This window comes from Anomaloglossus baeobatrachus, chromosome 2 (genome assembly GCF_048569485.1).
Source record: "Anomaloglossus baeobatrachus isolate aAnoBae1 chromosome 2, aAnoBae1.hap1, whole genome shotgun sequence".
Classification (NCBI taxonomy): Eukaryota; Metazoa; Chordata; class Amphibia; order Anura; family Aromobatidae; genus Anomaloglossus; species Anomaloglossus baeobatrachus.
The window spans coordinates 647091304-647105229 of NC_134354.1; the positions used below are offsets into that span (position 1 = coordinate 647091304).

General features: G+C 48.1%; 1 protein-coding gene across 1 annotated transcript in view; it reads right to left on the reverse strand.

The window, feature by feature from the left end:
- The window catches only part of ESYT1 (extended synaptotagmin 1), a 180734-nt gene that overhangs the window by 115409 nt on the left and 51399 nt on the right, over positions 1-13926 (reverse strand). The window contains exons 2-3 of the mRNA XM_075336983.1: positions 8499-8540; positions 6047-6181 (exon numbers count right to left, since the gene is read on the reverse strand). Of these exons, the coding sequence (XP_075193098.1) occupies positions 6047-6181; positions 8499-8540 (177 nt within the window). The remainder of the gene's footprint in view (positions 1-6046; positions 6182-8498; positions 8541-13926) is intronic.

The following is a 13926-nucleotide window of genomic DNA, read 5'->3' on the forward strand; positions in this document are numbered from 1 at the left end:
AAAAACCACTTTCTGCGAAAGGCGTGAGAGAGAAATATCTCTCATTGGCTCGAATGGTGGTTTCTGAAGAACCATCAGCACCCTGTTTAGATCCCAGGGTTCTAACGGCCGCTTGTAAGGTGGAACGATGTGACAAACTCCCTGCGGGAACGTGCGTACCTGTGGAAGTCTAGCTAGGCGCTTCTGGAAAAACACAGAGAGCGCTGAAACGTGTCCCTTAAGGGAACCGAGCGACAAACCCTTTTCCCGTCCAGATTGAAGGAAGGACAGAAAAGTAGGTAATGCAAATGGCCAGGGAGAAAAACCCTGAGCAGAGCACCACGACAGGAAAATTTTCCACGTCCTGTGATAAATCTTGGCGGACGTTGGTTTCCTAGCCTGTCTCATAGTGGCAATGACTTCTTGAGATAACCCTGAAGACGCTAGGATCCAGGACTCAATGGCCACACAGACAGGTTGAGGGCCGCAGAATTCAGATGGAAAAACGGCCCTTGAGACAGCAAGTCTGGTCGGTCTGGTAGTGCCCACGGTTGGCCGACCGTGAGATGCCACAGATCCGGGTACCACGACCTCCTCGGCCAGTCTGGAGCGACGAGGATGGCGCGGCGGCAGTCGGCCCTGATCTTGCGTAACACTCTGGGCAACAGTGCCAGCGGAGGAAACACATAAGGGAGCTGAAACTGCGACCGATCCTGAACTAAGGCGTCTGCCGCCAGAGCTCTGGGATCTTGAGACCGTGCCATGAACGTTGGTACCTTGTTGTTGTGCCGGGACGCCATGAGGTCGACGTCCGGCACCCCCCAGCGGCAACAGATCTCCTGAAACACGTCCGGGTGAAGGGACCATTCCCCTGCGTCCATGCCCTGGCGACTGAGATAATCTGCTTCCCAGTTTTCCACGCCTGGGATGTGAACTGCGGATATGGTGGAGGCCGTGGCTTCCACCCACATCAAAATCCGCCGGACTTCCTGGAAGGCTTGTCGACTGCGTGTGCCGCCTTGGTGGTTGATGTATGCCACCGCTGTAGATTTGTCCGACTGAATTCGGATCTGCTTGCCTTCCAGCCACTGCTGGAACGCTTTCAGGGCAAGATACACTGCCCGAATTTCCAGAACATTGATCTGAAGCGAGGACTCTTGCCGGGTCCACGTACTCTGAGTCCTGTGGTGGAGAAAAACCGCTCCCCACCCTGACAGACTTGCGTCCGTCGTGACTACTTCCCAGGATGGGGGTAGGAAGGATTTCCCCTTTGACAATGAAGTGGGAAGAAGCCACCACCGAAGGGAAGCTTTGGTCGCCTGAGAGAGGGAGACGGTCCTGTCGAGGAACGTCGGCTTCCTGTCCCATTTGCGTAGGATGTCCCATTGAAGAGGACGCAGGTGAAACTGCGCGAAAGGGACTGCTTCCATTGCTGCCACCATCTTCCCCAGGAAGTGCATGAGGCGCCTCAAGGGGTGTGACTGGCCTTGAAGGAGAGATTGTACCCCTGTCTGTAGTGACCGCTGCTTGATCAGCGGAAGCTTTACTATCGCTGAGAGGGTATGAAACTCCATGCCAAGGTATGTGAGCGATTGGGCCGGTGTCAGATTTGACTTTGGAAAATTGATGATCCACCCGAAACTCTGGAGAGTCTCCAGGGTAGCGTCGAGGCTGTGTTGGCATGCCTCTAGAGAGGGTGCCTTGATCAACAGATCGTCCAAGTACGGGATCACCGAGTGACCCTGAGAATGGAGGACCGCTACTACAGTAGCCATAACCTTGGTGAAAACCCGTGGGGCTGTTGCCAGGCCGAATGGCAGTGCCACGAACTGCAGGTGTTCGTTTCCTATGGCGAAGCGCAAGAAGCGCTGGTGCTCTGGGGCAATCGGAACGTGGAGATAAGCATCTTTGATATCGATCGATGCAAGGAAATCTCCTTGGGACATTGAGGCGATGACGGAGCGAAGGGATTCCATCCGGAACCGCCTGGTCTTTACGTGTTTGTTGAGAAGTTTCAGGTCTAGGACAGGACGGAAAGACCCGTCCTTCTTTGGGACCACAAACAAGTTGGAGTAAAAACCGTGGCCCTGTTGATGAAGAGGAACAGGGACCACCACTCCTTCTGCCTTCAGAGTGCCCAGCGCCTGCAGAAGAGCCTCGGCTCTCTCGGGAGGCGGAGAAGACCTGAGGAATCGAGTCGGGGGACGAGAGATGAACTCTATCTTGTAACCGTGAGACAGAATGTCTCTCACCCAGCGGTCTTTTATTTGTGGCAGCCAGGTGTCGCAAAAGCTGGAGAGCCTGCCACCGACCGAGGATGCTACTAGAGGAGGTAGAAGTCATGAGGCAGCCGCTTTGTTAGCGGTGCTCCCAATGGCCTTTTTAGGACGTGACTTAGACCGCCATGCATCAGAGTTCCTTTGTTCTTTCTGAGACCTTTTGGACGAGGAGAATTGGGACCTGCCCGCGCCCCGAAAGGACCGAAACCTCGACTGCCCTCTCCTCTGTTGGGAGAGGTTCTGCTTGGGCTGGGGTAAGGATGTATCCTTTCCCTTGGATTGTTTGATGATTTCATCCAGGCGCTCGCCAAAGAGCCTGTCGCCAGAAATTGGCAAACCGGTTAAACGCTTTTTTGGAAGCGAAATCTGCCTTCCACTCCCGTAGCCACAAGGCCCTGCGGACTACTACCGAATTGGCGGTCGCAACTGCCGTACGGCTCACAGAGTCCAGGACAGCATTCATAGCGTAAGACGCAATTGCCGAGGTCTGGGAGGTAATGGAAGCCACTTGTGGCGCGGCCGCTTCAATTTTCGCTTGACCTGCTGATATAGCTTGTAGCGCCCATACGGCTGCGAATGCTGGGGCAAAAGAAGCTCCGATAGCTTCATAGATGGATTTCATCCAGAGCTCCATCTGCCTGTCAGTGGCATCTTTAAGCGAGGCCCCATCTTCCACTGCAAGTATGGATCTAGCCGCCAGTCTGGAGATTGGAGGATCCACTTTGGGACATTGAATCCAACCTTTAACCACTTCCGGGGGAAAAAGATAACGTGTATCCTTAAGGCGCTTAGAGAAACGCTTATCCGGACAAGCATGGTGATTCTGGATTGCCTCTCTGAAATCAGAGTGGTCTAGAAACATACTCTGTGTACGCTTGGGGAACCTGAAGCGAAATTTCTCCTGCTGAGAATCAGACTCCTCCGCCGGAGGGGCTGAGGGAAGAATATCCAGCAACTGATGAATGGATGCAATAAGATCATTCACTATGGCGTCCCCGTTTGGAGAATTAAGATTGAGAGCGCTCCCAGGATCAGAATCCTGATCAGCTGTTTCCGCATCATCAACCAGAGAATCCCCCCGCTGAGACCCTAAACAATATGATGTCGAGGGAAATTCTAAGCGGGCTCGCTTAGACGATCTGGGGCTAGGTTCTAAGTCCGAACCCTCCGTCTGGGATGTATGAGATACCCCGTGAGGACATTGTTGGTCCAACTGAGAGGGGTCAGGGAACAATGATTCAACAGAGTCCCTTTGCTGAGATACCGGTCTGGACTGCAAGGCTTCTAGTATCTTAGCCATAGTCTCAGAGAGTTGATCCTTAAAGGCTGCAAACTCAGTCCCCGTCACCTGGACAGTGTCAACAGGTGGCTCCCCCTGGGCCCCTCTTAGCAGAGGATCCGGCTGAGGAAGTGTCACAGGGGTCGAACACTGTACACAATGAGGGTCAGTGGAACCTGCCTGTAGTCTTACATGCGGCGCAGGCAACATAATAAGCCTGTGTTTTGGCACCCCTGCCTTTTATGGGCGCCATGCTATAGTTTTCCCTGAGTAACACAATAGGGTATATAGCCAGAAAGAACTGTGCTCATACAGTGTAAATTATATACAGTACACAAATAATGTGCCCATACAATACAGCACCATGGGGCTAGCACCACATGTGCTGCTTACCAGCCGCCTAAGCGGTTGTGAGGCCACCAGAGACCGTGTCTGGGTCTCCCATGAATATGTCCCTCTCTGCAGCGTCGGTGGAGCTGACAGGAATGGCTGCGGCGTCCTGACGAGCTGAGGAAGCTGTGGGCGTGGCCTAGAAAAAGCGCGAAACGGGCGCTCATACTGTGCACAGTGAGGGGAGTGGAGCATGTAAATCATACTCCAGCCCTCATTGCTGCTCGCTCCGTGCAGCGTCCCGCCCTTCCCCTGCCTGTCAGGGCTGAGGGCGGGAGAAAAAAAGGGAAACTAGGCCGCAATGAAGCCGGGGACTGTAGTAATAAACGCGGCCGCCGTAAAAGCGCGGTCGCGTGAAAGTCCCCGGCGAACTACAAGTCCCAGCCGCGCCGCAGTGTCCCGTGGCAACGGCGGTCAGTGCGGTAGCCCTTACATATAAACACACTCAGCGACGCTGAGTGTGTAATGGCACATATAGACCCGGTCAGCGCCGCGGTCCCCGGTGCACTAGCACACCCAGCAAAGCTGAGGTGATGCCGTGCGCGGTCCCCATAGGGATACAGAGTACCTTTAAGATGCAGGGCCATGTCCCTGAACGGTATCGGCTCCTATCCATCAGGCTCCACAGGAGTTGTGGATGAAGCCCGGTCTCAGTGCCTGGAGACCGATAAGATCCCACTTCACCCAGAGCCCTAAGGGGGATGGGGAAGGAAAGCAGCATGTGGGCTCCAGCCGCCGTACCCGCAATGGATACCTCAACCTTAACAACACAGCCGACAAAAGTGGGGTGAGAAGGGAGCATGCTGGGGGCCCTATATGGGCCCACTTTTCTTCCATCCGACCTAGTCAGCAGCTGCTGCTGACCAATCTGTGGAGCTGTGCTGTGCGTGTCTGACCTCCTTCGCACAAAGCAAAAAACTGAGCAGCCCGTGGGAGCACGGGGGGTGTATTGGCAGAAGGGGAGGGGCCTAACACTTTTAAGTGTAGTACTTTGTGCGGCCTCCGGAGGCATAGCCTATACACCCCAATTGTCTGGGTCTCCCAATAGAGCGAAAAAGAAAAAGGTATAACCTTATCAGCTATTAATAACTGAAATGGAAATATCCATCTATATGTGGGGGCAGAGGTAGATTGCCTCATAAAAACACGAGAGCAGGCTGTGCGAATGCCATTTCAATAAATCCCATAGAAGAGAATGGCAGTTACAGAAACAGTAAAGCCCCCTATGCAGTTTAAAAAATCCTGATCAACTATTTCAACTATGAAAGGCTGAAGTTGGAAAAGCGCAGATGTGGTCATAGTCGAGTACTGGCAAATATGTACATGCAGAAAAAATTTAAAAAGGGAACCTGTCACCATTTTTTTCACTATGAAACCAAAAGTGTCACCTTCTGCAGCTCCTGGGCTGCATTCTATGAAGGTGTACCTTGTGCCCTGACTCCCCTTGCATAGCCTGAATATAACTTTATAAAACCTGACCGTTAGGTATGCTAATGACCTGTGGGGCTCAGATGGGCGTGCTTATTTTCGTCTCCTGTCCCTCCTTGTGGCCTTCTTCGCCATCCTCCTTTCATTATTGACGTGATAACACCGCCGTCATGCACACTGCTCGGTCAAATCTTGCATCTGTGCAGTTAATCCCCCTGTGCGGTGTCTGCGCATGCGCGAGATTATGGTCGGCAATGTGCATGGTCATCCTCGTACTCTACCATAATCTTGCGCATGTGCAAACACCGCACCGGCTCGCGCGAGGGCGAACTGCACGAGCCGGGGTATTACTGCACAGACGCGAGATTTGGCCGAGCAGCATCCATGACGACGGCAGTGTCATCACGTCAATAATGAAAGGAGGATGGCGAAGAAGGCCACAAGGAGGGACAGGAGACGAAAATGAGCACGCCCATCTGAGCCCAACAGGTCATTAGCATACCTAACGGTCATGTTTTATAAAGTTATACTCAGGGTCTGCAAGGGGAGTCGGGGCACAAGGCACACCTTCATAGAATGCAGCCCAGGAGCTGCAGAAGGTGACACTTTTGGTTTCATAGTGAAAAATGTGGTGACAGGTTCCCTATAACCTGTATTGAAGACAGAAATCCACGGACTAGAATCATTTTACCTTTTCTCCAACGCTGATCTTTGTGAAGTGGAAGGTAGAAAGGTGCGTGTTACATGAACGGACCAACGGTGCGATGGTATCTATGAGCAGCTTCTCCAAGTACTGCCCAATAAAAGGCCACATCTGGGCTAGAATCTGAATCGGAAGAATTCACACATGAAAATCCTACAGATTTCTTTACAAATGCAGGTCTCATTCACTTATACCCACAATATATCCTATAGCACTCAAAGTATTTGTACCAATTTACAGACAATTCTACTAAAGGAAACTCAACAGGATGGGGATTGAAAAAACTGGCAAGTGTGTGCCATTGTATATACGAGGGGCTGCTGCTAAGTCTTTGGCTTTGCCCAGGAAGAAACGAGATCGGATGATGAAACTTTACATTTATTCCACATACTCTCCACTGATGTCAGCACACTTCTTACATTGGTATTCCATGTTCTGTAAGCCTAGAAAAAAAAAAGACGGATTTCAGTTGTGCCTCAAACCAGTCATCCACAGCAGCCATGGCATCAGAAATGGTGTGAAATGTGGTACCCTTGAGGTGTTTCTTCAGGTTTGGAAACAGATGATAGTCGGAGGGAGGTAGATCTGGTGACTAAGGTGGAGGGTCAACCAGCTGAAAGCCCAGCTCTGCCAGCTTTACCGTGGTCGCTTGTGCAATGTGAGCGGAGGCGTTGTCTTGCAGGAACAAGATTTTTGGACAGCATGCCGCGCCTTTTGTCCTTCAGAGTGGCCTTCAATTGGTCCAAAAGTTCAGTGTAATACCTTGCATTGATGGTGGAACCCTTTAGAAGGTAGTCCACTAGCAGCACACCCTCCTTATCCCAGAACACAGACACCATCACCTTAGTGGCTGATTTTTGCAACCTGAACTTCTTTGGATGAGGAGAACCACTGTGACTCCACTCTTGACTGCTCCTTGTTTTCAGGGTCATACAAATAAATCCAGGTCTCATCCATAGTGACCAGTCAATCCAGGAAGTTCTTATTCCAAAAACGCTGACAAATGGACCGGGAAGTTTTCACTCGCATGCTTCTCTGATCTGTTGTCAAACATTTGGGGACCCACTTTGCAGATGGCTTCCTCATGTCCAAATGTTCATGGATAACGACACACACACATTCATGCGAAATCCCCATGATGTCTGCTATTGCTTTAGCTGAAATTCGTCGATTCTTCAATTTGAGGTTGAGCACAGCATCAACGATCTCCGGAACAACCACCACTCTCGGTAGTCCAGGACGTTCCTCACCATTGGTGCTGAAGTGGCCCATTTTAAAGTTGGCAGCCCAGTTCTTAACTGTGGAATATGAAAAGCATTGATCCCCCAATGTCTGCGACATATCATCATGAATATCCTTCGTGGACTTTCCTTGCAGAAACAAGAATTTTATCACTCCTTTGCTCTCAGTTGCTGTGAATATCGCATTAGACTCTGCCATTCTGTTTTCCTGCGTGCGTAGAACACTGTTGCCATAAGCAACAAACACAAAATTTTGAAAACATATATTAGACACATAAGGCCTTCATGTGATGTAACATTCGTTACCATAGAAAGAAAAAATGATCACAAAGCCAAAGACTTAGCATGAAACCTAGCACATTAATACACTCATGCCAATTACCATGACATGGGTAGAATAATATTTTTTTTGCCTTAGTCTGACTTGGAAGCGACAAATGTATTTAATATTATTAAAGGGGTGTTTCACTACTCAGCGTTAGTGGCCGCATCCCTTTAAATCTCATAAAGAAGGCTTTTCTCAGATACCTTATATAGTACATTTTGCCTCTGAGTGGCGCTATTGCGGTCTGCTCATCAAGTGATCTCCGGGCTTCTTGACCCCTGGGATCCGGTGATGTCACTTCAACTTCCAGTTGACCCGACATCCCTGAGGCAGCCTGTCTTCCTGAGTGACCGGGCTGTGGGCGGCGTTTCACCACTGGTCACAGCCCAGCATGTCATGCACTCTCTCCTTTGCTGCAGAGCGCCGCAAGCAGGATTGATGTTGGGCTGTGACGAGCAGTGAAGCTCCGCCCACAGCCCAGTCACTCAGGGAGAGTGGGGCCGCCTCGGTGAGGGCAGGTCAACTGGAAGTTGATGTGACATCACCGGATCTCAGGGGTTAAGGAGCCCGGAGATCACTTGATGGGGATGAGCAGACCGCAATAGCGCCGCTCACAGGCAGAATATACTACACAAGGTATTTAAGAAAAGCCTTCTTTTTGAGTTTTACAGCGATGTGGCCACTAATGCTGAGTAGTGAACCACCCCTCTAAATACAGACAAGGTAAAAACCCATTTATCACTGGTAAAATACAACTGTTCATAGAAAAAAAATATTTGTCCAGTTAATTTCCTTCTGAAAGCGATTGTCTCCGTGATGCTTTAGAAAAATTGTTGGTCGCCATAAGATTCATATATATACAGATTAAACTCACCTTGTTCAGCCATTCTACTTTTTCTACGTCAGGAAAGGTGACCTGCAAAGACAAACCATACGGGTAAGTTATTATTCAACACTGGTCACCGGCATTTATACTAGAATGCAAAATGTGACGACGCTTCTTCTACAGGCTGGTGCCCTGGATATGTTCTATACCAATAAACACTCAGCATTTCTGTTCTCAGGATATTATTTTAACCATTATATAATTTGTATATAGTTCTACACAAGCTGGGTGACTGAAGACAAAACCTGCTCTAAAATGGTTCACAATGATTGCAACTTTCCCCTCCCCAAAGAACAGCAACTACAATACAAAGTATTGCTCTCTTCAGGCATGTTCACATGGAGAAAGTTTCACAAAAAAATCCTCAAGAAATTGTTTTCTCAATCTCCAATGTGAAGCCATATACTTTATATCGGACGCATTTTTCCGATGTGGATTTGAAAGACATCACAGAAAAAGTCATGTCATTTACAACATCAAAGACCTGGCTGGTAGGAAATATGGAAAAGCCCAAATAAAAGGGGTGATTTTGAACACTTCAAACTTGAAATCATAAGCAGAAATTGATCTCTGCTGCATGTTCTCATGCAAAACAATCAAAAACTGGGAGCACTAACTAAAAACTTATAAACCAAGAACAGAAGCACATACATATATTTTTATTGTGTTTGTGGAAAGGCAATTTAAACATTAAAAGGTTATTCCCATCTCCAAGATCCTATCCCAATATGTGGTAGATAATAATAATAATAATAATAATAATAATAATACTAATACTAATAATAATAATAAAAAAAAAGCAAATAGCTTCAATTAGAAATTGTATATAGTTCTCCTGATATAACCATGTCTCTTACCTCATGTGCAGGGCATTGCAGCTCAGGTATCCATGGTTACGACCACATGTAACTAAGTAACTATATGACTGGATGCAACCATAGATACTACATTTCTATTTGGAGGTATTTGCTAATATTACTATTATTACACCTACTACATATTGGGATAGGATCTTGGAGATGGGAATAACCCTTCAACCATGGTTTTCATTTTAATTTCAGAAATCAATAGTGCACATTAAAATAATCAACTTTGTCATATATTTTATCAGACAAATGTGCTTCTTTCTCATCCATGATTGTGATTTCATTAAATTCAAGGGTAAAATCTGTATTCAGTGAAGATTTTACTATTAGGCTGGGGCCGACGATCACTACTGAGAGTGCATCGCATGACGCTCGGCTCCCGCTGTGCTGCGAGTGTAATATGCCGAGTGTCACGCCACTGTGATGCGATCCTGCAGCATAGCCGGGGAGGAGAGGGTGGGCGCTGTGGAGGTGAGATTTATCTCCCCATCTACTCCATTATCAGCTGATGCATATAATCGCACTGCACTTTGGTGTAATGCAAGTGCAGTACGATGTTTCTCTCGCACCCATAGACTTGTACAGGTGCAAGAGAAAACTAATCAGATTCCACTAGCAAGATGGTGGGATTGTTTTCTCAATCTGATTTAGGGCTGAGAAGAAAAAAAAAAAATCGCTCATGGGAGCAGCCCGGTAGAGTAACATGGGTCCGAGTGGAATGCGATTTTTTTATTGCATTCCACTCGTTTCATTTCACTTGCTGTGTGTGCTTAGCCTTAAGGCCCCGTTACACGCAACGACGGATCTAACGATATATCGCCGGGGTCACGGATTCCGTGACGCACATCCGGCATCGCTAGCGACGTCGGTGCACGTGACAGCAAGGAGCGACTGTTAACGATGAAAAATACTCACCTTATCGTCCATTGTTGACACGTCGATCCTTTTCAAAAAATCGTTGATTGTTGAGGACGCAGGTTGTTTGTCGTTCCTGAAGCATCGCTACGTGCGACACCTCGGGAACGACGAACTGCAGCTTACCTGCAGCCACGCCGGCAATGCGGAAGGATGCATATGGGCGGAATGTTACGTCCCGCTCATCTCCGCCCCTCCGCTTCTATTGGGCGGCCGCTTAGTGATGCCAATGTGACGCCGCACGAACCGCCGCCTTCGAAAGGAGGCGGTTCGCCGGCACAGCAACGTTGCTAGGCAGGTAAGTCCGTGTGATGGCTCCAAACGATTTTGGGCACCACAGGCAGCGATTTGCCCGTGACGCACAAACGACTGGAGGGGGGGGGGTGTGTGTGTGTGCTTTCACCAGTGATATCGCTGCGTGTAACACCCCCATTACTGAGATGGCAGTTGGTGCTCTGGAGTTCTATGGAGAGGGGAGGAGTGAGGAACTAGAAGCAGACAGACATTCTGCTGCAAGTTCTCCTGTAACAATTTACAGTTCTCCATAGAACTTTAAAGCACCTATTGTCATCTCTCTCAGTAATGGAGAAATCTGTGCTCTCACTGATGACATTTTTTTATCCATTAACTGAAAATTTTCAGAATGAAGGATCAGTCCAGGAGGAAAAAGAAGCAGATTTATCAAATAAAATTATAAAAGTTTCTTACTTTCATGTGTAGTATTAATTCATGAAAAAAGTAAAACGATTGTTACTCTAAGGTATGTTTTCCAGTTTCCCTCCATGAAAATAAGAAGCCACCAATGCTAATTTATGGAAGTCACTGCAAGTTTCACTTCACATTACGTGTCAACTGACAATGTGATATAGGTTGGGTAACTCCCTAAATCAGCCATGTTTTGGCTTTTCACCAATATGATATTGAGCATTCTAGTAACCTCAGCATAATGGTATTCTATTATGGAGCAAATAACTCACAAATAAGTGCAAGAGTTTATTACTGAAGATAATAAATAATAATTTTATTCATTTATATAGCGCTATTAATTCCACCGCGCTTTACATACATTGGCAACACTGTCCCCATTGGGGCTCACAATCTAGAGTAAGATCTGACTGAATAGAGCAATGTGCAACCAAATTGAAGTCTATGATATTGGAAGCTTATCTTGTGTGCTGCATTGCTGCCCTCATCCCTTATTAACAGCTTTTGACACAAATACCAATGTAATTTACAGCAACTCTTCCAAATCTCATGCTCTGTAACTGGCCATCTCCCTTTTGATGGTGGTTCCTTTCTCTGCATTCTGCCAGTACTATAGGTGCTTGAACCTCCATTCCTTCACTTCCCACTCTGCATTGCTCCTGCCATTGTCTGCCCTGAATGAAAACCTGCCTCTCCTATGTCAATATGCGGTTTCACTAAGGGTACCTTCACACTTTAGCGATGCAGCAGCGATCCGACCAGCGATCTGACCTGGTCAGGATCGCTGCTGCATCGCTACATGGTCGCTGGTGAGCTGTCAAACAGGCAGATCTCACCAGCGACCAGTGACCAGCCCCCAGCCAGCAGCGACGTGCAAGCGACGCTGCGCTTGCACGGAGCCGGCATCTGGAAGCTGCGGACACTGGTAACTAAGGTAAAGATCGGGTATGGTTACCCGATGTTTACATTAGTTACCAGCGCACACCGCTTAGCTTTGCTCTCCTAGCTACAGTACACATCGGGTTAATTAACCCGATGTGTAATGCAGCTACATGTGCAGAGAGCAGGGAGCCGCGCACACTGCTTAGCGCTGCTCCTTGCTCTCCTAGCTACAGTACACATCGGGTTAATTAACCCGATGTGTAATGCAGCTACATGTGCAGAGAGCAGGGAGCCGCGCACACTGCTTAACGCTGCTCCTTGCTCTCCTAGCTACAGTACACATCGGGTTAATTAACCCGATGTGTAATGCAGCTACATGTGCAGAGAACAGGAGCCGGCAGCACAGGCAGCGTGAGAGCTGCAGAGGCTGGTAACTAAGGTAAATATCGGGTAACCACCTTGGTTACCCGATGTTTATCTTGGTTACAGCTTACCGCAGCTGCCAGACGCCGGCTCCTGCTCCCTACTCGCTTCATTTCGTCGCTCTCTCGCTGTCACACACAGCGATCTGTGTGTCACAGCGGGAGAGCGCCTTTGAAGAAAACGAACCAGGGCTGTGTGTAACGAGCAGCGATCTCGCAGCAGGGGCCAGATCGCTGCTCAGTGTCACACACAGCGAGATCGCTAATGAGGTCACTGCTGCGTCACAAAAACCGTGACTCAGCAGCGATCTCGGCAGCGGGCTCGCTGTGTGTGAAGCACCCCTAAAGAAAGAGCAGATAAGCAAAGATCGTCCCAAGGTCCAATAATCCATCTCTGTTTCTAGGGACAAGTTCTACGCGACAACAGGTTAGACAGACAGGAGATACTCCGGGCCCAGCACCAGTGGGATTCACAGATTATCTATTTAGCACATTATAAGAATCTCGTCATATGAGATTGGGTTGTCTTGAAGTAGAGGGACCGTTTATCAGTGAAATTTAATATTACAACTATAATCAATGAGAAAAACAGCAGATTACTTCACCTAAGATGTATAGAATGACAAAAATACAGAAGTGTTTGGTTTCTGATGTTTTTGCGGTACCACACCCTGATGTTCATTTCCGTAGTTTGTTACTAAGATGTGACTCGTGCCCAAGATACCATCAGGGTTTGTGAGGAAACTGAGGTTATTCAGGTTACAGCAGAAAGAGGACGGAAAGGATGATAAAGAAACGACTGAAAACATGCAGACAGCAAAGAAAAGGCTGCGAAAATGAGGCCATGCAGACAGAAAACCCCGCTCACCCAGAGTCCTATATGACGTATAGCATCTGCCGTCACAGCAGCGCAGCTCATGTCTGGCCATGGAAAGGCCCAGCTGTAATGCAGTAATTACAGGACCCCCCAGGGACCACTGCGAAATGGACAGAATCTACTAACAAATCACTAAAAGCCACAAACAAAATTAATCTGGCTGTCCAACCGGGCCCTAACCATCCTAACCACGCAACTATGAGGCCACGCTGGGTAATTGGAGAGGTTTTACCTCAGTGTAAGCTAAAATCTGAAGTGGGTAAGAAATACAGAAGTGGTGCCCGTGTTTCTATTATACTTTTCCTCCGATTGCACCACTCCCAGTTTTGGCTTGCAAATACGGAGGTAAAAACAAAAAAGAAAAAACAAAAAAAAACAAACACCAAATACTCAACATGTGCATGTGGCCTCAAAGGTATGTTTGCGTACAGTTTTTACTGCGGATTTTTCTGCACCGAAAAGCAGTGTTAGGCGGCTTTCACACTACTTTTTTTTAACATGAACGTTTTTTTTTAAACGCAAAAAAAGAATCCAGTGCAAATGCGTTTTCATTTCAATGCATTTGCAATGGACTCGCGTCAATATGCGTTCACCTGCGTTTGCGTGCGCTATCCTCACCTATTGTACCATCACCCATTCCCTGTAGACTGTGAGCCCTCGCGGGCAGGGTCCTCTATCTTCCTATACCAGTCTGATTTGTACTGTTAATGATTGTTGTACATATACCCTCTTTCACTTGTAAAGCACCA